This window comes from Megascapheus bottae, chromosome X (genome assembly GCF_031878675.1).
Source record: "Megascapheus bottae isolate mThoBot1 chromosome X, mThoBot2.hap1, whole genome shotgun sequence".
In the NCBI taxonomy this organism is placed as follows: Eukaryota; Metazoa; Chordata; class Mammalia; order Rodentia; family Geomyidae; genus Megascapheus; species Megascapheus bottae.
Window position 1 is genome coordinate 40,564,326 of NC_143547.1, and position 27,541 is coordinate 40,591,866.

Here is a 27,541-nt window from a genome sequence, read left to right on the forward strand (position 1 = left end):
AGGGTGGTGGTGGTGGAAATAGAAGAAGGGGAAGATGAGAAAGAGGAGGAGAGGAGGAGGAGGAGAAGGAGGCAGCAGTGGTAGCAGAGGAGGAAGGAAGTATTATTTCTGCTGTTTCATTAGGAGGCTTCAGCTGCGGGAACCCAGAGCGCTGGGGGGCAGGGGGATGGAGACAGCAACCTGATAAAGATCAGGAGAGGCCTTCATGCAAGGGGCCCATGGGGCTGGCAGAGCACAGCCCAGACTTGTTTGAGTTTTGAGGCAGCCCAGGCTGTGACTGCCAGATCCCTGGCCAGCAGAGGCACCCTGCTCTCAGGCTGTTGGGACAATGCCCGGTGCAAGGGAGGCAGGTTGGGAGTGCTAACTGGATTTTTTATTTTTATATCAAGACACTGTTTAAAATTTTTACAAAGGACAAACTCCATGGGTTTTCCGTTAGTGTTTTAAGAATGTTTCTTAAAAAAAAGCCAACAACAATAACAGAAGAAGAAGAAGAAGGAGGAGGAGGAGGAGGAAGAAGAAGAAGAAGAAGAAGAAGAAGAAGAAGAAGAAGAAGAAGAAGAAGAAGAAAAACACTGCCTTTTTGAAAGAGAAATGCCCAGACACAAAAAGATACTAAAGAAAATGGGGGGCGGGGGGGGCAAATTCCAATAGCATTCCCCCAAGGGCAGAGGCAGAACCAAGATTATGTACTTGGGGTTCCAAGAATGACAACCTCCACAGTACCTTAGTCACCAGGTTTAGGGTCCTGTGGTCTAGTCAGGCCAAGGCTGCTAGCCTATACAAGAAGTAAGTCATGCCGCCAGCTCTGCAGCCCTCTGTGGGGGGACACATGGAAGGCAGGAGAACTCTCCCCCATGGTCTTGCTCAAATGGGTTTCTTTGGGGGGATATTTTTCCTTGGTCTGATGTGTGAACATAGAGAATACCAGAACCAGACAGACCTGGACCTGGAACCTCCTTTCTGGAGCGTCTTAGCAGTCATGGAATGGGGGGGGGGGGAGAAGAAGAAGAAGAAGAAGAAAAAAAAGAAAAAAGCATTTGTTTCCATTTTTCTTGTTTAAAAAAAAAGTCAACGAAGAAAAAAAAACCCAAGACCCAGAAAGAAGACCAAGTCTGGGGGAGGAAGAGCTATTCTGCTCTTTAAAGCTCCCAAGTCTGGAGTTAATTGATGGTGCAGTTCCAAGAGAGGCCGAAGGCGAGCACCAAGGGGGTGTTCAGTGGTTGCTTTCAGGGCCCCCCCAGGAGTGTCTGTGGTCAGGCTCAGGGAGCTGGTTTCAGCTGCTGTTCTATGGGTCCTCAGTTTATGGAGGACTCCTTTGTTCCCCCCCCCATTGGAAGGGTTTGCTCAGATTGACTTCTGTCATGGTGGTTTCATACATGCAGGTGCATGTCCACATCTGTATCTGTGCAGATGGGGGTCTGCTGGAGGGTGCGGGTGCGTGCGTATACATATGTGGTGTGTATGGATATGTGTGTGTGTGTGTGTGTGTGTGTGTGTGTGTGTGTGTGTGTGTGTGTATCTGGGAGGGGAGGAGCTGGGAGATGAGCTGTGCTCTGCATGGGAGCTATACTCGGGTAGTGGAGTGTGAGTGGGGCAACCCGGTACTGTTGAACCCTGCGGCGAAGGTGTTATAGGGGTGCAATGTCTGCAGCCCAACGAGGGAGTTGGGGATCATAGTGATAGTGTTGGGGGTCATGAGTGGAATGTCGTCAGGGGAGCGCCGCAGGGTCAGGGTGTAGTCGGGCAATGCGGTGAGGCGCAGGGTGTCGTGGGGGGGGCCAGCCTCACACTCATGGTGAGTGGGACCCAGCTGGAGTGCTGCGAGCTCCTCCTCAGGGGCGGCTCCCAATTCAGGGGCCCCAGCTCCCCTTTGGGGGCTAGGCTGACGGAGGGGCTCCTGACGCCGTTTGTCCTTCCGGTAGTAGAGGGCAGCAAAGGCCAGAACATTGAGGAACAGGAGCGAGGCTCCCACGGCAATGGTGACACTTAATTCTGTGGAGTAGTCTCGAGGGTTCTCCACCAGGAGTGGCCCTGCATCCTGTTCCCCATTCCAGGACCCTTGGGCATTTTCATTGCTGTAGGCCGGGGAGATGGCTGGCCGCTTGGTGCTCCAGGTCTTACCATTGGGCCTTCGCGTGATGTGGGAGCTGTGGGTGGTATCCGGAGGCGGCACTTTGGTGGTCGTGGATGTATAGTGGAACATGTCATGGAGGTTGTACAGGTGTGGCACCAGGTGTTTCCAAAAGGCTACCTTAGTGGCTCGGTAATGATCACGGACCCTGGGTTTTAGCCCGATGTGAAGGTAGAGCTGGTCCCGGGGGTTGTACTTGGACCAGGCCACTTCTTCAAAACGATTGGCCTTAGTGTGAATGAACTTGGTGTCTTGGGGGACGGGCTTGTTGGGATCCCTGAAATATCACATGGAAATTCTAGGTTACTCTACTTGCTGGAGGAAAGGACCTGGCCTCTTTCACACCCTCCTAGAAAGCTCACTTTCCCAGCGCAAATCTCTCCACCATTCCCATTGTTTTCAGAGTCTGGCCCTTTTTCACATCCTCTTTGAAGAAAGGAATGGACTACGCCTTGGTGGACACCACGAAAACAGTGCCCATCCCCAGAGCTTGGACTATGCAAATACTTTGTTTTCTCACATGCTCCTGGGCATCTAGCAAATTTCTCAGCTGCTTCGTTTGCTAGGAGCCCTCTAAAGGCTCTTTCTGGACGTTATTCCTATCTTTGATGAGCTAACACTCACTCCCACATTCTGCTAGTAACTCACTCCTGCTCATTCTTTTTGGTTTTATACAAATTCTGGCCGTGAACTCAGGGCTGGGCACTGTCCCTGAGTTTTCTTGTTCAAGGCTAGCACTCCATCACTTGGGGCCATAGCTCCACTTCCAGCTGTTTGGTAGTTAATCAGAGACAAGAGTTTCATGGAATTTTCTGCCTGGGCTGGCTTCAAACCTTCAAGCCCTCAGATGTCAACCTCCTGAGGTGGATACAGGTGTGAGCCACCCACAGCCAGCACCTGCACACTCTTGCTGCTAGTTTGGGTCCTCAACACCAATTTTCTTGATAGGTTTTAGTGGACTAGGTACCAAGGCTTTGGGCATGCTAATGGGTACTCTAGCACTGAACTCCACTCTTAGCTCCTTCAAGAAAAATCTGAAAGAAGGAAAATGGCAGGAAATCCCCAAAAGAGGTGGCAGAGAGAGAGAGAGAGAGAGAGAGAGAGAGAGAGAGAGAGAGAGAGAGAGAGAGAGAGAGAGAGAGAGAGAGAAGAGGTGGGAGGGGTTCACAAAGAAGTTTTGGAGGCTATCCTAGGAAGGAATATGATGAAAGAGGTTAGACAGAGGAAAAGAGATGGGTCATGCTGAAGTTCCAAAGAAGAAAACACCCCCTTTCCTCCTTACCCAGTCTTGGCAAAGTTGGTCCAGTAGGTCATGACGACAGCACTAAGCATCACATCATTCTTGGAGAAGTTGCAGGGGAAGAGGTCAGTGGGGCCTACCATAGGGACACCAAACACATATGGTACTTCATCCCCGTGAGCTGCATCTGACCAAGCAGGCTTCATGAGGCTCTGGCAGTGATGGTAGAAGGCGTAGAAGTAGGTAGGTGAGCCATAGCGGGCATGCAGATCAGCTGTAACCACTGACGGCTCCACCCACTGGTGATCAGTAAAGAGTGCCACCAGGGTTTTACGACGGGTCTCGGGGTTGTCACGGTCAGCCCAGTCTGTGTACATGAACTTGATGGTCTCCCGCAGGGTATCCTTACCCTCAGGATAGCCATAGAGATTGTCCACAAAGTTGGAGACGGAATAGTCAAAGTCAGTGCCAGAGACACCATCCTCAGGGTCAACTACTCCTTCCACAAACTTGAGACCCTCGCCCTGGTTGACACCAAGCATGATGTCATAGTTGAGGAACTCTCCCTGTTCCATCAAAATCTCAGGATCGTCAGGAATGACATCACCATCAATCACAGGGCCAAAGGCCACATGGTAGCGAGCTGGCTGGATGTCTTGCTCGACCAGCTCCTTGGCACTCTTTTGCCGAAGACAGTCCACCATATCCACGGTGTCCAGCACGTTACAGCCCACTTTGTCTGCGAGCAGGCTGGTATACTTCACTGGTTGGTAATTCACAGCCCAGCTGGACAGAGCAGAACCACTTTGGATGATGGCCCTCTGAAAAAGCCCTATAAAAGAGAAGCGGCAGTGGGTCAGATCTGTTCTGTCACACGTGATCATAAAACATCTTATTCCTTTGTCACTAAGGCTGCCCTACATGGTGAACAGGCTAGGAAAGAGAAACAAGTGTTTGGCAAGGGGATGACTGGCTAGGACCACAACTGCCAGGCCCCTTCCTTGACCTCTCTCTGCCTTCGGCCCTTGGCTGTTTCCCTATTCCAGTGCAATGATCAGTCACTTGGGGGTTAAGGAATTGACAGAGAAGTAACCCTTTGGGTCCCAGACATGAGCCTCTCTTTATCATCCCTTGTCTCTCCCTCTTGCTTCCTGCCCAGCTGGGCCCAGCTCTGTGCCAGCTCAGCACCAGGGAGCTGGCGCTGACACCACAAAGGGGTCTTTTTCATGAGAGATGAGAAATGCAGGCAGGAGAGAGCCCCATATTCTGGGAGTTCTGGGGAAGGATCTCAAGGGCAAAGGCCTTAAGGGCTGAAAGCCTCCCAGGCACATGCTCTCCCAGTCTGGAGTCACTGCAGAGACTTCCCTGTTGCCGAAGCCATTAACAACACATCCACATTTCTTCCAAGCAGAGAGGATCCCTGTCCTCTAAGCTTTAAGAAACAAAACAAAACAAAACAAATGGCAGCAGGTTCTTCCCTCTCTCGAAGAAAAGAAGTGATCATTCTCCATTGTATTAAGATTCAAGGGAGTTCTTTGTACGTGAACTGAAATAGTAAGAAAACTGATATTTTGGCCCTTAAGAATACAATTTCACTGCTCCAGCAGAAAGGCAGTTTATGTGAGAAGGAAGGGAAAGAAATGCAGATGACTACTTAAGAGAACCTAGTTTTTCTAGATTATTCTCTATGAGACAATTATAGAAAGGCACCAAGAACTGGGATTTTTTTTGTTGTTTTGTTCTTTTTTTGTTTTTCACTGCTGGGAATGGAACTGTGGGCCTCACACATGGTAGGCACGTGTTCTGTTATTGAGCTATATCCCCAGCCCATGTAAACCAATCTTGAAACAAGACAGTCCTCCAGAGACACAAGTACCATTCCAGGTAAGGTCATTTCCTCTTAAGAAAAGTCCCCAATAAGAAGAGGCCCCTGGCCTCTTTTCAGACACAAGGACCCTCGCATTTAGTCATTTTTCCTTCTTTTGTGGAAGGAAACTAAACACATTGTTTTTCCCTGTTGGAGATGGAAATCAGAGCCTTATGGATGCTAGTCAAGCACTGCCACTGGGATACACCCCAGCTCTCCCTTTTCTTCTCTTTAGAGGACCCAATTCCCACCTTAGTCTCCCCTCACCAAGTTTCTGGAGAGGCAGAGACAGAAGTTCTTGGTTAGAGAAAATGATTTTTCTCTCTCAGAAAGACCTTCAAAGAGAACATGCCATTCTTCCTGTGAGAATAAAACTAACCACAGGGTCAAGTTCAATTTCATTGAAATTTCAACTCAATTCATTCCAATTTCCTTACTTCAGAAAAGGACGCTTTTTTTTTCCAGGAAGATCTTTTCTTCATTAGAAGCTCAGCCTTAGCCAGGTGCTTGTAGGTTCATGCCTATCATCCTAGCTATTCAGGAGGCTGGATCTGAGTATCTTGGTTCAAAGCCAGTCCAGGTAGGAAAGGCCCTGAATTCAAGTCCCAGGATGTATGCACACACACACACATTTAGCCTGGCACTAGTGGTTTATGCTCATAATTCTACCTACTCAAGAGGCTGACATTTGATGATTGTGGTTTGAAACCAGCCTGAGTAGGAAAGCCTGTGAGACTATGTCCAATTAACCATGCAAAAGCCAGCAGTGGAATTGTGGTTCAAGTGGTAGAGTACTAGTCTTAAGCAAAAGAGCACAAGGGCAGCACCCAGGCCCTAAGTTCAAGCCCTAGGATCTGTACACAAGAAAAATCTTTCACCTTAGTAGTTTCAATTCCTCCCTCCCTCCCTCTTACACACACACACACACACACACACACACACACACACACGAGTTCATCTTTGCCTCTCAGAGACAGAATATTCTCGATATTCTAGAGATGGAAAGAACATTCCCTTGCCAAAGACAAAGATTGCGTTCTACCTCTTGGAACTGACTCAGTGACCTGCCACTAGAGAGAGGCTAACAATGAGTCTCCCTTCCATGGGCTGTGTACCCCAGGAAGAGATCACTCAGAAACAGACCACTGTCCTTCAAAAGAAACCTGTATCCCAAGCCAGAGATTCTCACTTTAGATCCACATCCTGCTCAAGTTTATTTCCTCTCCTGTATAGACTTGATCTTTAAGAGAAAGGCAGACAATGAGTGTTTCTTACACCAAGAAACTAATTTCCACCCTTAGATTTCATCTCTGAAGTAACATGTCTTTCCAATACTGAAAGATTTCCCCTGCCAGAAAAGAACGATTATCCCTTCAGAAAGAAGCATTCTACTCCCACTCTGCCAACCAAGATTCCAATGCCACAAGGCATTGGAGCTTGCTCTCCTGTGGTGTAAATGGGATTTTCTCCTTCCCTCTCTCACAGTTGAAGACATAGTTTTTTTTTTCCCCGAAACAAACATTTCCCTTCCATTTCTTCCTGAAGGGCTACCCAGCTGGTGGAAGAGGACTGGCTGATTCCTTGTTCTGTTCCTGAGACATAGAGATAGGCATTCTAGAGCAGAGAAAACCCTGAGGCTCAAGGTGTCAAGTCAGCATAGGACTAGTCTGTTTTGTTTCAGGAGCTACTCACCCTCAGAATGATGTGACAGTGTGAGAAGGCTGACACAGGACGCACCGATGCCGGAACCAAAGACAGTAATACGGCGGGGATCTCCTCCAAAGAAGGCAATATTCTCGCTCACCCATCGGAGGGCTTGGATTTGGTCAAGAAGCCCATAGTTGCCCTTGGCAGCCTGATCTCCAGTACTCAGGAAACCTGGATTCAACAAAGAGCATGAACACAGTGAAGACAAAGAGATGGAGGATTTGGCTGAAGATGCAGGTAGGAGTTGGGGGAGGGGAGAGTCAGGTCAGAGGATGAACACATGACCATGCAGCTCTTCCCATCTTGCTAACCTAAACCACAACTTCTTCCTGGGAGGTCTAGCCTCATTAATATAGGCAATGTTGTCTCCCTGTCTCCCTCCCCTGATCCAGTTTGGAAGGAGGCCAATCAGAACATTTGAAGTGGCTGCTTCCTTTAGGTGAGAGAGTAAACCCCAGAATCAAGTGGTCAGAACTCTGTATCTTCTACCCAGGCATGCTTTCAAGGGACATGATCCTATACATCTGTCAAGATACACTGGAAAAAGCAGAAGACTCTGGAATCAGATGGTCCTTGATTTGCATCCAAGTCACATGGCCTTAGGAAACTTATTTAAAATCACTGAGCCACAGTTTTCACTCCTGTACAATTAGATTTTTTTTGCCATGCCTGGGGCTTGAACTCAGGTCTTTGAGCTTTTTATTTTTAGTTTATCTCAAGGCAAGTGCTCTACCACTTCTGGCTTTTTCTGTATATGTGATACTGAGGAATCGAAGCCAGGGCTTCAATTTGCAAGCATTTTACCAACTGGGCCACACTCCTATCCCCTACAATTAGATTTAAAAAAAAAAACCTCATATAGTTGTAAGAAGGATAAAATGAGTACAAACCCAGTATAGCATAGTTATTTCTAGCTACTTCTTTCCCCTTCTTTCTCTGTAAAGGAAATGAAGATTCCTTGGCTTTTTTTCCTTTTTCTTTTTGTGCCAGTCCTGGGGCTTGAACTCAGGGCCTGGGTGGCGTCCCTGAGATTTTTTTTTTGCCAGTCCTGGGCTTGAGCTCAGGGCCTGAGCACTGTCCTTGGACTTTCTCAAGGCTAGAGCTCTACCACTTGAGCCTCAGCACCACTTCTGGCTTTTTTCTATGTATGTGGTACCGAGGAATCGAACCCGGGTCTTCGTGCATGCTAGGCAAGCACTTTAACCACTAGGCCAAACTCCCGGCCCCTGAGATTTTTTATTTTTTGCTTAAGGCTAGCACTCTACCCCTTGAGCCACAGCTCCGTTTCCAGCTTTTGTGTGGTTTATTGGAGATAAGAGTCTAACAGACTTTCCTACTCAGGCTGGCTTCAAACTGCAATCATCATGTCAGCCTCCTGAGTAGCTAGGATTACAGGTGTGAGCCACCAGCACCCACATGGAAGTAAAGAATCTAAAAGGCAATCATCTTTAAACTGTTCTAGTCCTTCCCATACAAATCATTTCATCCCCACATCTTTGCAGGACCTTGAATGCCCCTCCCCCCTCCTTCATTCTCAGAGTAGGTCCTCATTTCCCTTCCTCCAACATCTAATGAATCAGAAACTCTGAGGGTGGGTTCCACCAATCTATGATTTTAACAAGCTCTCCAGGTGATACTGATGCCTGCTAAAGTTGAGAAGCCACTGGGTTAGACCATCTTTTTCATCTGGTAGAGAAATGAAGAAGTCAGTGCAGTGCTGTTACCACAGAAACAGGTCTTCCCGCCCACCCACTGGGATTTGCTGCTGAGGAGACGTGTCACCATGGAGACTACCTTCCCACCCACCTGCTGGGATTTGCTGCCATGGAGACTTGTTACCATGGAGACTACCTTCCCGCCCACCTGCTGGCTATCCCACAGAGATGTCCTATATTCCCCACCACCACCTGCTTCCATTTTAGACTGATCCGGCTGCCGTGTTTCATCTTTGCCCTGATCCTTAGAAGGCTGTTTTCTTCTGTCCTAGGCTTTTGGGAAGGGTCCTTTCCAGGTGGGTAATTGCAGTACTCCACCACACTGACAATTCACATGTGGATTCGTATCCTTTGAGTCCCCCATTAAAAGCTCATTCACACCACCCGGAATCAACTTAGTACAAAACCATGATGGAAGAAGGCGCTCACAGTTCAGAGAGCTCTCTTGCAGTCCTGGCGGTCCTTGGGCAGAGGTTGAATGCAAATAGACTCAAGCAGGCCCAAGACCTGATCACGGCCCTTTTGAATCTTTCTGTATCCTCTTTGCCTCTTCAAGTGTGTTATTAATTTACCTTTGGTACAATTAAGTATGTAAAGTACTTAGTTATTCCTCCCAGGACCTCATCAAAAGTCCTCTTTAGCCCCAGGTTCCCGATGAGGAAAGGAAAAAGGATTAGAGGAAACCTGAGCAAGGGTGAGTGGAAAAATTCAACTCAAATTTGAAGTGTTCCTTAAGAAAACTGAAGCTGGTCCTGTAAGTCTAAAAAAAAATCTGTGCAGCTCAAGACCCAATTCAGTTGCCTTCTACCCCTTGAGACCCTGTGGCAAAAATCACTACGTATTCCCTTAAACTTCCTTCCCTTCTGTCTCCTTCCCTCAAACTCTCCTTTCCTTTTCTTTTACTTAGGCAATAGCAGACTTGGCTTCAGCCCTCGCCAGTTTCATTTCACATTCAGTGAAATGTGTCAAAGATGTCGGTCTTAATCAGTAGCAAAGCTTATAGTTGGATGTGGTAGATTTCTCCAACATGAACCAATTTTCTGGGTTAAGAAACAAAGGCCTGAAAACTGGGTGGATGGTTTGACCATACATTTGCTCCCTCAGACCCCATGAGCTTCCAGAAAGGGGGCACTGAAGCATGTGGATGGTGCAAGAATTCTGCTTTAAGAACTATTATCCAGCTGGGTACCAGTGGCTCACGCCTTGAATCCTGGGTAATCAGGAGACTGCAATCTAATTATCATGGTTCAAAACTAGCCCCCCACCCAAAAAAAAAGAGTCTCCAATTAACCAGGAAAAAGCTGTAAGTGGGGATTAGCTCAAGTGGTAGAGGACCAGCTTTAATTGAAAAAGCTAAGGGAAAGTGCCTTGGCCCTAAATTCAAGCTGGCACACACACACACAAAAGAACTACATCCAAACGGGGTCAAGAAGATATGATGAGGGCCGAGAGTGTGGCCTAGTGGTAGAGTGCTTGCCTAGCATGCACGAAGCCTGGGTTCAAGTCCTCAGTACCACATACACAGAAAAAGCTGGAAGTGGTGCTGTGGCTCAAGTGGTAGAGCACTAGCCTTGAGAAAGCTTAAGGACAGTGCCCAGGCCCTGAGTTCAAGCCCCAAGGACTGGAGAAAAAGAAGATATGGTGAGCATGATCCACCAGAAGTTCACACAATCTAGTGATTTGGATATCAGCCACTTATTCCTTGTTTCCCAGTCTCCTGACTAGCCCTAAACACACACACACACACACACACACACACACACACACACACACACACACACACGACAATAGAGGCCAAAATACCCAATGCCAAACATAGTCTGAATAAATCTAAGCCAGCTTCCCTGGGCCTAAATTGATACTACGGTACCTGGTAAGCTGCTTATCAAAAAGAAGATGGGACAATCAGGTAGATTGCACCTAAATCAGATATTGGTGTCACTCCAGGCTTGATATTGATCAGGTTTTCATTTTACCCGGAGGGTAACCAAACGAGGATATAGGATTAAGTTAATTTCAGAACCTAGAATAATATGTGGCAAATCCCTAGCTTCTCAGCCCTTAGGAATATCCTATATCCTACTGGAGTCTTTTTCTTTTGATGGTCTCAAGCCCAGTGGGGGTTTCTGAAATAATAGCTACCCCTCTTGCCATGGACTGCATGGTGATGTTCTCAATATAAACAAATCAACGAAGATGTTGAGAGAAACTCCTTAGTATGAATCGTCTGATGATTTCAGTGCTCAGGAGAAGCTGGTGGGAGTGAGGGTGACTGCATGCATGCATGCCATGTGGGTCCAAAACTGGCCACCTGTTCTGTGATGCTTTGGCAAACAAAAATGACTGAGCCTCTGCTACACAGCAAAATTCTCAAGCATCAGGGACAAACCCATGTTCTATGTCTGGTGCCAAGAGACAAAAAATATCTTACATGTACCCAGAACGCAATCAGTGGCTTATTGATTATATTTGTGTGCCAGCACAGGAACTGAAGGGTACACAGAAAGTATGGGGCACTTCTGACCAAATCTCAGTTTTAACTCCTTCCAAGTGTGGGATAATGTTATTTGGATCATCACAGAATGCTTAAGCATCAAGAATAATATTCTAGTCACGCCCCTTCTTCTCTAAGGCACTGTTGTGATTAGTGAAATGAGCGGTGGTTGTAAATGAATGTTCTTAGCATGAGCTTTATGGATGAACTTCAAGGGCATTGTGAAATCTTTTTTTAATTTTGCTGTGTCCTGGGGCTGAGAACTGTCCCTGAGCTTTTCTGCTCTAGGTTAGTGTTCTACCCCTTGAGCCACAGCTCCATTCCAGCTTTTTGTTGTTGTTTTGGGCTCCAGACTGGAACTGAAACTCAGAGCCTGACACTTTTGCTCGTCGGTTAGCACTCTACCAACTGAACCATGCATCCAACCCCAACCTGGATTTTTGGTAGTTAATTGGAGGTCAGAGTGTCATGGTCTTTCCTGCCCAGGATGGCTTCAAACTGTGATACTGAGATCTCAGCCTTCTAAGTATCTAGGGTGACATTGATGAGCCATCAGCATCTGGCTTGAAGTTCTGTTTTTGACTTTGTATGAGCTAGTACTGAGGTTTGAACTCAGGGCCTTGTGGCTCCTGCTTGGCTTTTTCATTCAAGGGTGACACTTCCAATGAAGTTTTTGGCATGCCTTTGGTGCTAGGGCCAGAATCCTGGGCCTTGTTCATCCTAGACAAGTAAGCTGTATTCCCAGACCTAGGAAGATTATGTATATATATATGGGATGTGTGTGTGTGCTTCTGAGTGAGAGTTCACAGCTTTCATTAGAATCTCACAAGCATCCCCAGAAGGTTAAGTACTATTGATAGAGAAACTACGAATCAGAGTAGCTAGCCAGGCGAGGTGGCTCACACCTGTAATCCTACATACTCAGGAGGCTGAGATCTGAGGATTGTGCCTCAAAGCCAGCCTGGGCACTAAAGTCCGTGAGACTCTTATCTCGAGTTAACCACCAAGAAACTGGAAATGGTGCTGTGGACACAGGGGTAGGGCATTAACCTTGAGCTGAAGAGCTCAGGAACAATGCCCAGGCCCAGAGTTCAAGTCCCACACTGACAAAAAAAAATCAGAGTAGCTGAAGAGTTGTGTTGTGAAGTAAATACTTTCTGTAGCCCACAGATCTCAAAAGACAATTAAGTCCTCACAACCTACAATCCCAACTCTCCCCTGTTTCTTCTCTGACTCATTTCCACAATAGTGCCCTCATCCTCTTTGCTTTCCCCAGTCCTTTGCTTTTTCTTTTGGTCGTGGGGCTTGAACTCAGTCCTGAGCTCTGTCCCTGAGCTCTTCACCTCAAGGCTAGTGCTCTGTTCCTCGAGCCACAATGCCACTTCTGGTTTTCTGGTGGTTAATTGGAGATAAGAGTCTCACCCACTTTTGTGCCTGGGCTGGCTTTGAACCTCAATCCACAGATCTCAGCCTCCTGAATAGCTAGGATTACAGGTGGCACCCAGCTCTGTTTTTCTTTTTCTTTTTGGTCATGGGGCTTGAACTTAGGCCCTGAGCTTTTCCTGGGTTCTTTTGCTCAAGGATAGCACTCTAGCACTTTGAGCCACGGCTCCACGGTTTTCTGGTGGTTAATTGGAGATAGGGGGTCTCAGTGACTTTTCTGCATTGCGTAGCTTTGAATCACAGTCTTCAGATCTTAGCCTCCTGAGTAGCTAGGATTACAGGCATGAGCCATCAGTACCCATCCTTTTATTTTCTTCTTTATTTTCCCTTCTCTTTCTCTCAGTTCTACTCTTTCCCTCCATACCTAGCTGGTCTGACAATATAGAACTGGTGCATATTGGAATTCTCTGTACATTCTAGTAAGCCTTACAGATCGACCTTTGTGTTGCTTAATTGCAAAAGCAGCTGAGTTGTATATATTCTATTACCCTAAGAAATTAGCAGACGTATTTGTAACCATGAACTACTGTGTGGGGTGTCTGTAAAAACCCATAGGATCATGTCTACACATTCATTGCTGTTTGGGAATTGTGTGGCCTTAGTGTGTCGAATTACAGTCACCTTTATGATACCTTCACCTTCAGATCTCCTTTCTCAAGAAGACAAAGGATCTTACAAGAGCCTTAGCATGGTGTCTGAGGCAGTGTAATAAGAAAGAGGAGGAGTGACAGACATTTAAAATCCAGTAGCCTGTGGAAGGATGAGGGGCATGCCCAGCAAACTCTGTCCCCATTGTCCTGGGAGTGACTGAGGGGGCTCAGGCACACACAGCTTTTCTCAGAAGAATATCATTTCTCCAGTCTGATCCACAAGTTTCTTCCTATCCTACATGATATTAAGGTAAGTCAAGAGTGGATTGGCACTTGGAATTGAAATGTAGTGCCAAGGCCACTGGGATTGGAACTGGCAAATTGAAAATAAGGTTCTGTCCCTCAACGAGCCAGAGAGTAAGCAACATCTAACTGCGGGTTCAGCCTCCAGGCCCATAGACCTGACAAACACCTTAGTTAGACTCCCACTGGAATACTGAGGATCAAAACCTCCAGTGGAGAAGTCAGCTTCTTCAGGCCTCTACAAGGGTGCAGAGTCTGAGTAAGCTGCCTGGAAAGACCACGGCCCTAAGTGCTTTATCACCTTCCCTGAGGCACTTGTTTACCAGAAGACCTTGGCTGTGGAGAGGCACTTGAAGTCACTATGGAAGGTACAGGGCAGAGAGGGTGCCTAATCATTCAAATGAGCTTGTGTATAGCAGGGGGAAGTACTTGCTGTCTCTCCCTCCCTCTCTCTCTGTCTCTCTCTTCTCTCTCCCTCCCTCTCTCTCTCTCTCTTCTCTCTCTCTGTCTCTCTCTCTGTCTCTGTCTCTCTCTCTCTCTCTCTCTCTATTTCTCTCTGTGCAGTTGGAAAACAAATGTGTGATGGAAGTTTTATTGGTTATATGATAGGGTGTGAGTGATCAGAGATGTATTTGTATATGGAGATGGATGTATATGTATATGAAGAAAGTAGAATGTGCACATGGATGTGTATTTGGGACATGAAAGTTTAGGGAGAAGTAAGGGTATGCTTGGGATAGGGAGGTGTGTGTGTGTGTGTGTGTGTGTGTGTGTACAGATGCAGGTTAGATGCATGAATGTGTGGAGATTTATGGCGTGTGGGAAGAAGCACATATGTATGAGTATATTATGCAGAGCATGTATGTGTAATGCATGCATGCATACACATGTTGACAGAGGCCTAAGGTTGAGTGTAGATGTGCATAGTGGACGAATCTTTGTAGATATGAGGCAGGGCTGTGTGTGGGGGCGTAGTATTGATTCACGCGTGGGATGGATATGCAGGGGTTTGCATCGAGCGGGGGAGCATATTGGTTTGTGCTTATGGGAGGATAGCAAGGGGCAGATGTGTGCAAGTATGCAGTTGTGTGGGTGGGTGGAGTGGCAACAGCAGTGGAGAGGCGTAAAGAAGGATAGGAGTGTGTATGTGTGGGGTGGAAGGATATTTATGTACATGTAAATGACGTGGAGTTTGGGTGTGGCCGTGGCTGTGCGGGGTGTAGGTCTTTGTGGGAGATGTCAATATGGGGATAGAGGAAAAGCGTGATGTGGGTGAGGAGGGTGTATATGGGTATAGATGTGAGTATAGAGCTGTGGGGAGGAGTATATGAAAATGTGTGTATACATATTATATATATGGGAGGCATAGTATATATATATATATATATGTAAGGTGCGAGAAATCTGTGGGCATAGGGTGTGGGCATGAGGAATATACATGTGCAGGTATGAGAAGGGCTATGCGACTGGATTGGCAGAAGAATGTGTTTCTGTGTGAGCGGTACTGGAAAAAAATCTGTATGCATGGAGAGTGGTTGTATGTGGGCTTAAGGGTGAATGGCATGGGTGGATCAAAAGGCATAGTGTATATGTATGAGGCGTTTCGGAAGGTGAGACTAGGGATTGGGGTTGGGAATAAAGATAGGACACCCCAAATAAAAGTTAATGGATCCTACAAAAGTTAGTCTAGTCAAAGTCGGGGAGGAGAGATTTGGCTTGGGACCTAAAGTGATATGTAAAGTTTAAACTGAATTTTTAGTGGCATCTATCTGGGCCTAAAGAAAGGGTGTAGGGATATGAAGAAGCCCTCCTCAGCTGGGTAGGGGGTGGTGAGATACAATCTGTTGATACGGTCCTTAACGGCAGCTAGCAAATCGGAAGTAACCTGCTTTGAACTCTCCAGCATTCTTTCTGCCCCACTTGAGAAGCCAAATTTTCTTCTAGTCAGCTGACATGGAATCGTACCTAGCACCCCAACTCGATAGTTGAGGGTGATGACGATGACGTTGCCATAACTGGCGAGGACACTGCCATCAATCATGTTGCCTGTCCCTTCCATGTAAGAGCCTCCGTGGATGTAGACCATGACAGGCTTAGCACCACTGTCCCGGATGTCTGCAAGGAGAAAGGGTGAGACACAGGCTGGATAGAACGCCTTTCCTCCCCCACCCCCACCAGCCCTGGGGGGGAGGGGTGCGAGCAGTAAAGCTATCCCAGGTGCCAGGACACCACTGCCATCTGAGGGAAGGACTCAGGAGGTTGCTTAGCCCAGAGCTCAAGCATTGGCCAGAGTTAGATGAACTTCAGTGATTTTTTAAAAAAGATTTAATATAATTTTATTGCGATGATTAAAGTGTTGTACAGAGGGATTACCATTGCATAAATCAGGTAATGAGAATAATTTTTGGGGGGACAATGGTACCCCTTCCTTTTTTCCCCTCCTACTTTCTCTTTCTCATCCCTGCCCATAAGTTGCATAGTTTATTTTTTCCCCATAGTGTATACTGAATACCAAGACTGCATTTGTTCTCCCTTTCAGTGATGCTTTTAAAGACTCAGGTTTCCAGTGCCTGCCAACTGCATGTGACCAAGTGGGCCTAAGATAATTAGGTTTAGGTGGGCCACAGCTAGGCTCTAGTCGGGGGCAGCAGGAAGATCAAGGCCTGGTGGTTTCTTAATAGCATTCGGTGAGTCCCTACCCTGGGAACCCAGGAGTCCTGGGACCTGACATGGCTTTAGAGAGAGCAGGGTCTGGGGAGCCCTGAAACCTCCAAGACTAGACCAGTTACATGGAAAAATGGCCATTGGCAGGAGCTGCGTCCCCCCTCCTCCCCCCAAGTGCAGACAGAGACAAGAGGGGTGGGAATAAGGAATGGCACAGGGAGAGAACGAGGAAGGAGGCAGGGAAAGGGAAGTGAATAGCAGAAGTGGGATAGGGCGAGCCTTACTGAGGTAGTGTCTCAGCCACGTGTGCTCATTGGCCCATTTTCCCTAAGGTGGACTTAAGCAGAAACACTGGGGATGCCCCCCCCCCACACTAAAAAAAACAACACAGCTTGTTCCCAGTCAGCATTAAGAGAAGATGGATCCTCCCTAGAGGCCAATCAGGGCGGGCCCATCAAGTGACTGCTTCCAGGCTCAGGGAGCCTCGGGTCCGGGTCCGGTGTCAGGCCTGGGACACTCCAGACAAGGCTAACTCAGCCTGATCTACAGGCTCTGCCTGCAGCCTATCAGTCTGTGAGCCGGACCGTCACACCAACACAGTTCTTCCCGTCACCAGTGGCCCCCCTGAATTGGCTGGCCCCTCCAGGGAGAAGGGGTAAGGATCAGGGTTTGGAGGTAGAAAGGACGGGAGGTGCTCTCTGTGAAACAAACGAACCTGTTACCCCAAGGAGGAAGGCTGGTCCGACCATCACCCAAGGAGCTTATGCCACCTACTGACGGCTATGGTGTCCTGACCTCAGCCTGGCACATTGAGCCCACAGCCTCTCTGATCTTGTCCCAAATCTATTTGCAGCTCCTGACCTTGGGACCATCTCTCCTGGGAGATGGCTAGAGGAGGTTCTAGCCTCTGTTTGTCACTGTCCTGTCCCTCCATGCGCCGTCCTGCTGGGCCTCTTTCCCAGGAACCAGGCTCCTCGTGAGACGCAGGGGTCTCCAAATTTAACACCATCCAGGGTCCTTGGTGCCTCTCCCCGCCCTCCCTTGCCCTGCTTCCTCTCCATGCTTCCTGCCGCTCAGTACAGGCAGGGACCCATGAACCATAGAAGACAGGGGGGAGGGCGGGACTGGGGACGAGGGCTCGGCTCGTGGTCCCTGCTCCTGCCAGCCGTTTCCATCACCCTGGAACTCCCCAGTGGCCAACAGACCAAAGACGGAGGAACAGCCCAACGGCCTTGTACAGGAACAGAAACACACCAACGGACGGACAGACAGACAGACGGGGCTTCTCCCATCGAGAAAGGGGAGGGGCTCTGTGCCATGCACCAGCCGCCGCGCCCTGCAGCCCCCAAATACCTTCATCTTCATCCCCGTCATTATCCGCTAAGTCCTCGCCCTGTTTCTTAGCGCCGGATCCTGGGGACCAGACACGGGGAGACACAACAGCACAGAACAGAGAACAAAACAGAGAGAGAATTCAAAAACAGCATGACTGCAGTGTGGCCCAGCAAGCCAGCTCTGGGCCTGGGCCCAGGACAGGCAGGAGGGATGGCAAGAACTGAGGGAATGGGTGGGCTGAGGCTCAGAACTGCATTAGGAAGATGGTGTGGCAGGCCTCTGCTGTGCTGGCCTCCCTGCACCTCCCTGCCCCAACCTCCAGGTTCCCAGCAGCCCCTCTCATTCAACTCCCTTCCCAGGTGGGAAGGGAGTAGCAGCAGGTGGGCTAGGGCACTGGGCCAGAGACCCACTGAGCAAGGATTCATTCTGGGCAGTGGGGGAGGGGGAGGGACTGTGCAGGTGGACACAAGCAAATTGAGCTGGAAGAGCAGGGGCAGGTGCTGAAGATGAGAGGTGACATTGCCCGGCACATGTGGCTATCAGTATGAGATAACTTAGAGCAGAGACATGTACCAGGGCCCCCAGGCCTGAGCTACTGGGACCCAATGCACACACTTGAGCTGGGCCTCAGCTGACCCTGATTCCCACAGGAGAAAAAAAAATGGGAGATGAAGTTTACTCTCTGGCCTTCATTGGGGACCCCTGCTCTGATTAATGGCAAATGGGGTTCCTGTCCACAGGAACCAGTATTGAGAGCAGCAAGCATTGCTCTGAGATGTAGAGAGCCAGGGGGAAGGGAGGGAAGGAAGAAAGGGGATAAAGGGATGAGAGAGAGAGAGAGAGAGAGAGAGAGAGAGAGAGAGAGAGAGAGAGAGAGAGAGAGAGAGAAGAAGAAACAAAGAGATAGGGATAATGGCAGTACATTCTGCCATACACTAAATGTTTACCATGTGCCAGACAGTCTACTTATGCCATATTGTTTGATCCTTACACCCCAGGGAGTTAAGTATTATCTTTAATCTTGTTTCACTGATGGGGAAACTGAGGTTCAGAGAGGTCAAGTGACTTGCTCAAGATCACACAGCTAGAAAGTGCTAGAGGTATGAAGCAAACCCAGGTCGGCTTGACTCCAAACTCTTTCCACTGTACCATGCCACCTTTGGGGAAGTGGGGAAGGAAAGGGAGGGGAAAAAGTCAATGAGAGAAGAGGGATGAGTGTGGATGGGGGGAGGAATATAGAGGAAAGCAGAGGGGAGAAGAGAAAAAAAGACTAGAAGGGAGAAGAGAGACATTTAGGACCTGGGGTAAGGCTGGCATCAATTCTTTCTGTTCTGAGGAGACTAGAAGTGCTACTTGAAATGGCTGTGGAGAGAGAGGGCCAACTCCCTGGGTGCTGCATCGGATCATGTATGGTCATGGAGGCAATTCTGCTGGCATCCCAAGCATTACCCTCTAGTATCCAGGACACCAGATACCAGTAGCCTAAAGAAAGCAAATAGCCCTGTGTCTCAGCTGTTTTGAGCTCTGATGACTGGATTTCCTTCTAGCTCTTCATCAAAACAGGGTCCACTCTCCTACTACAAAATGGCTTTTCATCTAAGGCCAGAGCTCAGCTTGGCAGTTGAAATACCTCCAGCTTCCTGAGCTTTCAGTGGCACCTACCGTCTTCACAGGTTAGTTCAACACCTGCCAGTGGTACCCTCAGAACCCTGATGGGACCGGGACGTCATCACCCACACAGCGGACAGCTCACTCAATTGAAAAGAATCATTCATCCCTGGACATGGATTTCTTCCACCTTCATGCGGGTAGGAGTGGAGCAGATCTTTCCCCCAGGAAATCCTTCACTTCCCATCCTTCCTTCAGCCCCACCCACTCTTCTAGTGTCCTTCAGTTAGCTGCTGCACTGGCCCAGCCTCCTTTGCACTGATGCCTTTAACCTGGCCCTTGTTGAACAATTAATTAATCCCTTGCTGATCTGGACCTTACCAGGCACCATATGCAGACACTACGCATAGCTGCTGAGGCCACCTCTCTTGGTCTATGCATACCAAAGCAATAATGACCTCTGGGCATAGGTCTCCCCAAAAGAGATTAAGATTTGTAACTGTTCCAAATGACCAACAGGCCCAGAAGAGGGAACTCATTTGATGAGCTAAATGATCAAATACCTTCTCCCAGTCCTGTCCCCATATCTTACACTAGCCTTGTGGGGCTTACAGAAACTAGATTCTGGTGCTGTTTGCTTGATAGTTGTGTAGTGCTAGAGATTGAGACCAGGGCCTTGCACTCTCTAAACAAGTGCTCAAATGCTAGATCCAGACCCCCTACTCCTTCTTGGTTTTGTTTTGAGTGTTTTACTTTTTTTTTCTGGGGAGGGTCTCAAACTAACGTTGCCTGAGCAAGCCTCAGACTGTGAGTCTCCTACCTTTTGCATCCAGTGTAGCTGGAATAATAGACACGAGCTACTATACCTGACTCCACATGAGGGTTTTTGTTTATTTTCTGCTGGTACTAGGGCTTGAACTCTGGGCCTGGGTGTTGTTCCTTAGCTCCTTCCCCCATTCCCAGACTGGTATTCTACCACTTCAGCCACAGCCTCAATGCCAGGATTTTGCTGACTAATTGGAGGTCTCACAAACTTTCCTACCCAGGCTGGCTTTGAACTGGGATGCTCAGATCTCAGCCACCTGAGTTAGCCAGGATAATAGGCACAAGCCACAGGAGTTTGTGGCCCACCAGAGTTGTAATAGACTTGGAGCTTTCTACAAAGCTGCAATTAGCTGTAATTTCTAAATTCTTCCTCTGACTCACATACCTCCACATCCCAACAGCAGCTAGCCCATGACTTTGATCATCATTCACAAATGTGACTGGTAAACACTCATACTGAGAGGCAGCTTCCAGTCAGTTCTCTAGATAGAGGGTCACAGTTGCCCTAGGCAACTTACTGGAGCCCTTCGATATTAATGACATCTCCTCTCTTCCCTCCATGACATCACAGAACTCATGGTAGCATGTTGAAGAGACCCTGTTCTTGGATATATTTAGAGGCTGATGGAATTTGCAGACTGCAAGTTGTCTCCTACTTTCTGATGTGGAAACAGAGGTTCTTAAAGGAAAAGACTGGCCTCAGGTCTCACTGTGAGTGGAAATCTAAGTTGGGACTCCATCAAGCTTCATACTCCCAGACCTGCACTGTTCTGGAAGTACCACAGCATCTTGCATTCAAATGAAAGTCATGGATGGGCTGTGTACTGTGTTTGAAGGTGGGGCTGAATTGGAGAGGGGCAAAACATTGTCCTTAGGGTATCATGTGTTATTTCATGCTCCAATGTGCATCAAAAGTTCTCAAGGCGGGCCCAGGAGTTTGGCCTATTGGTGTAGTGCTTGCCTAGCATGCACGAAGACCCCAGTTCGATTCCTCGATACCACATGCATAGAAAAAAGCCAGAAGTGGTGCTGAGGCTCAAGTGGTAGAGCTCTAGCCTTGAGAAAATCCAAGGACAGGGCTCAGGCCCTGAGCTCAAGACCAGGACTGGCAAAAAAAAAAAAGTTCTCAAGGCATGTGTTTAACACGTACATTCCCTATTCTTCCCCAAAAATTCTTTTCTTTTCTCCCCTGTGCTCATAATAGGGCTTGAACTTGGGGCCTTGTGCTCTTGCTTGACTTTTTTCCCCCACCCACACTTAAGGCTGATGCTGTATCACTTGAGCCACAGCTTCATTTCTGGCTCTTTTCTTTGCAGTCCTGGGGCTGGAACTCAGGGTCTAAGCACTGTCCTTGAGCTTTCTCAAGACTAGTGCTCTACCGTTTGAACTATAGCGCTACTTCCTGCTTTTTCTGTGTATGTGGTACCAAGGAATGGAACCCAGGGCTTCATGCATGCTAGGCAAGCACTCTACCACTAGGCCACACTCCCAGCTCACTTCTGGCTTTTAATGTTTCATTGGAGATAAAGAATCCCATGGAATTTTCTGCTCAGGCTAGGTTTGAATTGCAATCCTCAGATCTCAGCCTCCTGAATAGTTAGGATTACAGGCGTGAGCCACTGGTGTCTGGCCAGATTTTTATTTTAGTAGGGAGCATTCTGTCCCAGGAATGCTGATGTCCCCACTCTGAGAACATCAAAGGAAAACAAAGTGCAAGCTTGCCAAAGGGTTGTAGGGATCAGGTTGTGATTGTCCACCTGTTCCCTAAGCTATTAATGGTTTCAAGTTGGCCTACTCCAGCCCCATCTCACCATTTTTCTTTCAGAGCTGGGAGGTAGGAGTGGCCATATGGGAATTGCCTGCATGTGCTACAGTGGAAAAAACATGCCCTGAGGGTCAAGGGGCCCAGGTTTTAGCCCCAGATCTGCCACACAGCAGCCATAGGGCCTTGAGCAGCAACAAGTCCCTCCCCTGGGCTGATTTCCTCATCTGTAATCTTGGAATCCTGATCCCTGCCTTATTTGCTTCTCAAGGTGTGGGACACCTTTGAAGATGGTATAAGTGTGCTTTGCAGAAAAAGAAAAGAAAAAAGAAAATTCTATTGGGGCAAGGAAGTACCAGTAAACAAATAGGGTAACAAATTCCTCTTGGCAAGAGGCTAAATTTAAAATTTGCCACCAGAGATCCATGAGCAGCTTGGATCTTTCACCTGGGATCTGGCCAGAGGCAGGGGCTGGGTGTTACATGTAGAAGGAAAAACATACTGTGTGTACTCATGTGTGTTCTAATGTTCTGAGGAAAGAATTGAATCTAGACTGTCAACCTAGGACAGGGCAGTGTGTTGTGAAAATTGCTCCCTGGGGGAGAGGGCAGAGCCTCTGTTTTGGTTACCTAAAGTTCTTCCTGAGGTGTCACCAGGTGAGCCCCTGGCACACATGTTAGGATGGAATCTGGATCTGGGAAGATTGGAGGTTAGAGGGTTGCTGTTTCCGCTCTGAACCTGACTTAGGCCACTGAATCTTCTCTGTAGTCAAGGCCCTCTGATGAAGTGGGCCTTATGCTTGCTCACCGCCCCCTGAACCTGGGCTACTTGAAGGAAGGCTGGGTCTTCTGGGGTAAGGGAGGGTGGGCAGGCAGCCCTCCCTCTCTCTCTGTCTCCCTCCCCGCCAGCTCGCTACCTACCTCCTTTCCTACAAATTTTCTTGTTGGGCTTTCGGGCGCATTCCTTGGAAATCCGCTTTACTGTAAAATGAATAAAAAACTAAAAAATAACAGGAGGCCTCTGCCCAGGGGCATGCACCCCCCCACCCCCAGGCCCCAAGAGCTGAGCTGCTCTGCAGGCGGCACATGGCAGAGAGCCTGTCCCACCATCTCCTTTGTTTCTGTCACTTACCTTAGTGTGACCCCCGCCCCCGCGGGAGGAGGCATCAGCTAGTTGAAAGAGGAGGTACCTAAGCTTTGCCCACCAGGCTTGTCTCACTCCCCGCCCAAAGTCCTCCACCACACACACCCAGTTTGCTCAGCCACACACACCTACCACCTTTTGGAGCAGGTGCAGTGGCAATGGGGTGGGGGGGTGGGGCCTGGTGGAGCCAGCATCCTCCCGCGGGGCAGCTGCCAGCAGAGACCCATAATCCCCAGGACATCCCCATCCAGCACGGGACCTAGAACTGACAAAGCTCCCAGGCCTGGCCAGTCCCCTCCTGGCAACAGTGTCACTCACACATGGGAGCTCAGACAATGCTGGGAGAGGGAAGAACAGGGAGGGGAGGGGAAGGCCGAGCAGAGTGATGGTTAGAAGCCGTTTCACAGACAGACAGACTCATGCTGCTGGGCACACGACCACATGCAAGCCACAAACACAGCAGGGCAGGCGGGAGGCAGGTGGGGAGGGTACAATGCCTGGCCACAGCACTCACCATCCTCCGTGGGCACATAGACATTCAGGTAGAGACAGTCTTCGTTAGGCTCCTGGATGTAAGTGGCAACGATATCCAAGTTGGCAGTGAACCAGACAGGCAGCATGACTTCGGGCACAGCTGTGTGGATGTTCTGGGGGCACACTGGGGGAAAGTGTGTGGCGTTCCGAATGCCTGACCACGATGGGGGTGGTTCAGGGGGCAGGAAACGTTTCTCGCCGACTGGGGGAGCTGCGTAGGGTACCCCCAGGTATTGGTCCACAGGCCCCAGAATCTCACTGGGCAATGGCACCCGGGCACCCCTTAGCTTCCCAAAGTGAGTATTGACCGTGGGTGCTGGGGTCTGGGTACTGGCCCTCAGCACTAAACTGAGAAACCACAGACTGAGGCACAGGCTCCGGCCAACTGTGGGCGTGGGGCTCAGGGACAGCGAGGGCGGGCCAAGCCGCAGCCACATGTTCCGGGCAGGGGGACTGGCAGGAGAGGCAGACTCCAGGGTCAGTCACAGCATCAGCCCAATAGGCAGCCCCTTCATGGCCACACTGACTTGAACCTCAAAACTGAGCTCTCGGGGGACACCTACAAGTGCCCAGCAACGTAGAGAGCAGGTCGTCCAAGCACCACCGCTTCGAAAGGGGGACTCCCTCAGGGCCAGACAGGCCTGTGGAAAGAGGGAGGCACGTGTCATCCAAGATAGTCTGATGGCTGCTGAGTGGGGCTTGCGGGGGGGGGGGGGGGCGGGGGGGAGGAGGGTGGCTCTGCCAGGCTTGGCCTATTCTGCTATAGTTATAGATGTATTACATGTGCAGTGCTCCAGGGGACCCCCAGGTGATCCACAACCTGTCAGAACCATTCTATGTACTTGACCATAGTTGGACAATTTAAGGGGATGAACAGAGTGACAGTGGTCACTGTGCCACCTTCATAGTCAAGTTCAACTCCATAGTCAATGGAGTGTTGCAATGGAGGCATTGTAGCATGGTTTGGTGGTTTTGGGAAGGGTTGGAAATGGAACTCAGGTCCCTGCATATGCTGTGCCAAAACACTGAGACCTGGTAACCCCACACAGGGATCTCCACATCAGAAGATGCGAAGATGGTTAACACACTCTATGACGTGAGCTCACAAGGGGAGGCAGCAGATAAGCAATAGATGCCAATGAGACCCCCTCGTCTTCAGGTAAGAACAGGGACATGGCAGCTACTCACTAGAACCCCCAGACCCTCCCATACCCCTTTGAGGACATGGCTCCTCAGATTTCATTACCCCCACATTCTTAAACCTGGGTCCTTTTCTTGCTCCCTTGTCTCTTCATTCATACCAAATGCCAGAACCCATTCTGTAGAGCACGATAGGCATTTTGGATGCTAGTCCAGTGTAAAATAAACAACGGACTGTGGGCATACACACTCTAAGACTCATAAGTGGTGGGGGGTGGGGGAGAACTCACAAAGACTCAAAGAGGGAGTAAAAGAGACCAAGCCAGGATCATAGACACTGCCATATTCACTCAGAGACATACATTCCAAACCCACTGACATCCCCTCACATAGTCCCACATTGTGACACAGAGCGCCTCACATAGCCAGAGCTTCACAGAGTGAAACATTCACATACACATACACAGAGACGTACTGAAACAAAATCACACATACCCGCATAGGTAAATATCCAGACACACGCAGCATAATGGTGACACATAGGTGGAGACAGAAACAGAAATAGCAACACAGACATACAGGCCTTCTGACACAGTTACACAGTCAACACATCCACACAGGCACACGCAATCAGTCCCGCATGAACATCCACGCATGCACATTGTGTACACACACATACACACACACACATCTAGCAGACAAATTTCATTTTCCCCCCATTTCTCCCACCTTCTGAGATCGCGGGCCTGCTCCTTTAAGAAGTGGATGAAGGGGTGGGGGAGGGAGATGGGAACGCCCGGCAAAATGGGGGGGGGGGATGAGAATGTGTGTGTATGTGTGTGTGCATGTGTGTGTGTGTGCCTATGTGTGTGTGTGTGTTTGTGTGTGTGTGTGTGTATGTGAGAGAGAGAGACAGAAAGAGAGAGAGAGAGAGAGAGAGAGAGGAAGAAGAGGAGGAGGAGAAGGAAGAAGAAAAAGAAGAGCAAATGGAAGAAGGAGAAGGGTGAGGAGGAAGATTAGGAGGAGGTGGAGAAGGAGAAGGAGAAGAAGGAGCAGAAAGACAGGAGAGTAGAGTAGACAAAGTGACTAAAAGGGTGGGAGATCAGAGGAAATGGGGAGCTAAGTATGGGGGGGGTAGTTCCCAGACACTGCCCAGAATGCATCCTGCTGGAGGGGAGGAGGGGAAGGGGAAGGAAGGGGTAGGAGTAGGGAGGTGGGGCAGGAGGGAGTGGGTGGGTGTGTATATGGGGGGGGATCGTCCGCAGCTGAGTTCACACAATCCCCCCATTCACCATCTCCATGGCAACCCTGGGGCACAGACCGCTCATTCACACGGCTTCCCTGCCAGCAACCCCCCCAATTAACCCCCTCGGTGCCACCCCCACCTCACAAATTCCCTTAACCCTTTCAAGATGCCTCCCTCTCCAGTAACCCTTCAGCGCCAAATGCTAAATTCCCCTTTGAGCCAATTCCTTGCAGCCCCTCCCCCATAAATACCTAGACAAACTGACCGACCCCCAAATGCCCTCTGTACCCTAGGACCCACTGTTGGTTCCCAAGGCCAAGATCTCCATTTGAGTCCAACTCATATTTGGGAGAAGACAACGGGAGGTAGCAATGCTGGGATGAGAATGACATCTGGAGGGTTTTTTGGGGGGGGCAGGAGGTGGTATTAGGGGGCATCAAGCAAGGAGCATTGTGTAGAAATGGAGTACTATTGAGAACTGCGGTGTTGGGGACTATAAGGATCGGGAATACTATTGGGGGATGGAGTTGTACTGGAATGGGGAGGATAGAATAAAGGCCTCCATTGGGTGGGGGGGCTGCAGAGCGTGGGGGAAGGAACCTGGCTAGGAGATGCTCTGGGGAAAGGGGGATGGGGCTGCACTGCAGGGGAGGGGGGACTGGCAACATGCAATACAGGAATGGGGCTGGGGGCCCTGGATAGGGGTATTTTGGTGAGCATGCGGGCTGGGCTGTGGAAACACGGGGACCATGGACGAGAGCATAATAGAGATGCGGGATTTAGGGAGGAGGTAGAAAAGGAAAACGAAGCAGAGGGATATTTGGGGGGGGGTCAGGGGTGCCTGTGGAAAACACAGGGTTGAGAGGAATGGGAGCTACTGGTTGGAGGATCGAGGGGCCCGGGATTGAGAGGGAATACGATGGGGGGGGGCAACGTATAGGCAGCTAGAAGATGAGAAACGATGGGGGGGTGTTAGGAGGGGGGGCAGGCAGCCTCACCTGTTCCCTGGGCTGCTGCGAGCGACTGAACCGTGCCACGGACCACCCATATCGCCTCCAGGCCAAGGGCTCCGCACCCGAATCCTGAGATCAGCTCTCCAGCAGCCTGGCTGCTGTGCCCGCGCACCGAGGGGGCGCGCTGCGCGTGCCCGGACACAGGGGGGGCGCGGTCCCTGCCATTAACTCCTTTTGTGCCAAAGATGGCTTAAGTCCTGGGGCATGGCCCAATTACACCCCCTCATGCTCAGACACACTCTGCTCACACTCTTCCCCTCCCTCCTACATGCACACACCTCAAATTGCAAGCCATCAGACAGGTGTTCTTCCACAGCAGCTAATGTAAATCTTTCTCACAAAGCACAAGACCTTGACACAAAGGGAGAAACTGAGGCACTGTGTGCAGAAGCCCCCAGTCACATTCTATAGGTGTCTTCAGCTTATCCAGCAGCCCTCACCTCTCTTCAGCTGCAGCATTACTCAGGTTGCCACCAACCACCAATGGAGCCACTGTTGTCCCCTGATTATGTCAATCTCCCAAAGGTCAATGTTGTTTCTCTTGCCATGTCTGTTGGGGCAGGTCAGATTCAGACTTCAGCATGCCAAGCTGTCTGCCCATTTCAGATTCTACCTGTCCTACACTCAAATCTGGTGTCATTCTCTGCTTTCATATGTAGTGCACCTGTCTTATGTGCATATGTAGTACCTAATAACTTCCAATCTCCTCGGAAGACCCCTTACCCCAGTCAAGCTTCTACCACCCACGACTCCACTGTCAGGCTACAGTGAGAAAATA

The 27,541-nt window shown here is 49.3% G+C and overlaps 1 protein-coding gene across 3 annotated transcripts; it reads right to left on the bottom strand.

Moving 5' to 3' along the window:
• Positions 1 to 543: 543 nt before the first annotated feature.
• Positions 544 to 26,837, bottom strand: Nlgn3 (neuroligin 3). 3 transcript variants are annotated; one of them, XM_090326752.1, is made up of 8 exons: positions 26,749 to 26,837; positions 23,345 to 24,005; positions 22,608 to 22,667; positions 17,511 to 17,570; positions 15,459 to 15,608; positions 6,934 to 7,119; positions 3,417 to 4,206; positions 544 to 2,411 (listed from the first exon to the last, which is right to left on the bottom strand). In XM_090326752.1, the coding sequence occupies exons 2-8, from the start codon at positions 23,799 to 23,801 to the stop codon at positions 1,568 to 1,570; spliced, it is 2,547 nt and encodes an 848-aa protein (XP_090182878.1). In that variant the 5' UTR covers positions 23,802 to 24,005; positions 26,749 to 26,837; the 3' UTR covers positions 544 to 1,567. The 3 variants fall into 3 exon arrangements, with proteins under 3 accessions (XP_090182878.1, XP_090182879.1, XP_090182880.1); XM_090326753.1 differs by lacking the exon at positions 22,608 to 22,667; XM_090326754.1 differs by lacking the exons at positions 17,511 to 17,570; positions 22,608 to 22,667.
• Positions 26,838 to 27,541: the final 704 nt, after the last annotated feature.

Coding starts and splice junctions, on each gene's coding strand:
- Nlgn3 (XM_090326752.1), bottom strand. CDS start 23,801: ATGTGGCTGCGGCTTGGCCCGCCCTCGCTGTCCCTGAGCCCCACGCCC. Junction 22,668..23,344: donor CTATGTGCCCACGGAGGATG/GTGAGTGCTGTG, acceptor TTCATTTTACAG/TAAAGCGGATTTCCAAGGAA. Junction 2,412..3,416: donor ACCAACTTTGCCAAGACTGG/GTAAGGAGGAAA, acceptor GTGATATTTCAG/GGATCCCAACAAGCCCGTCC.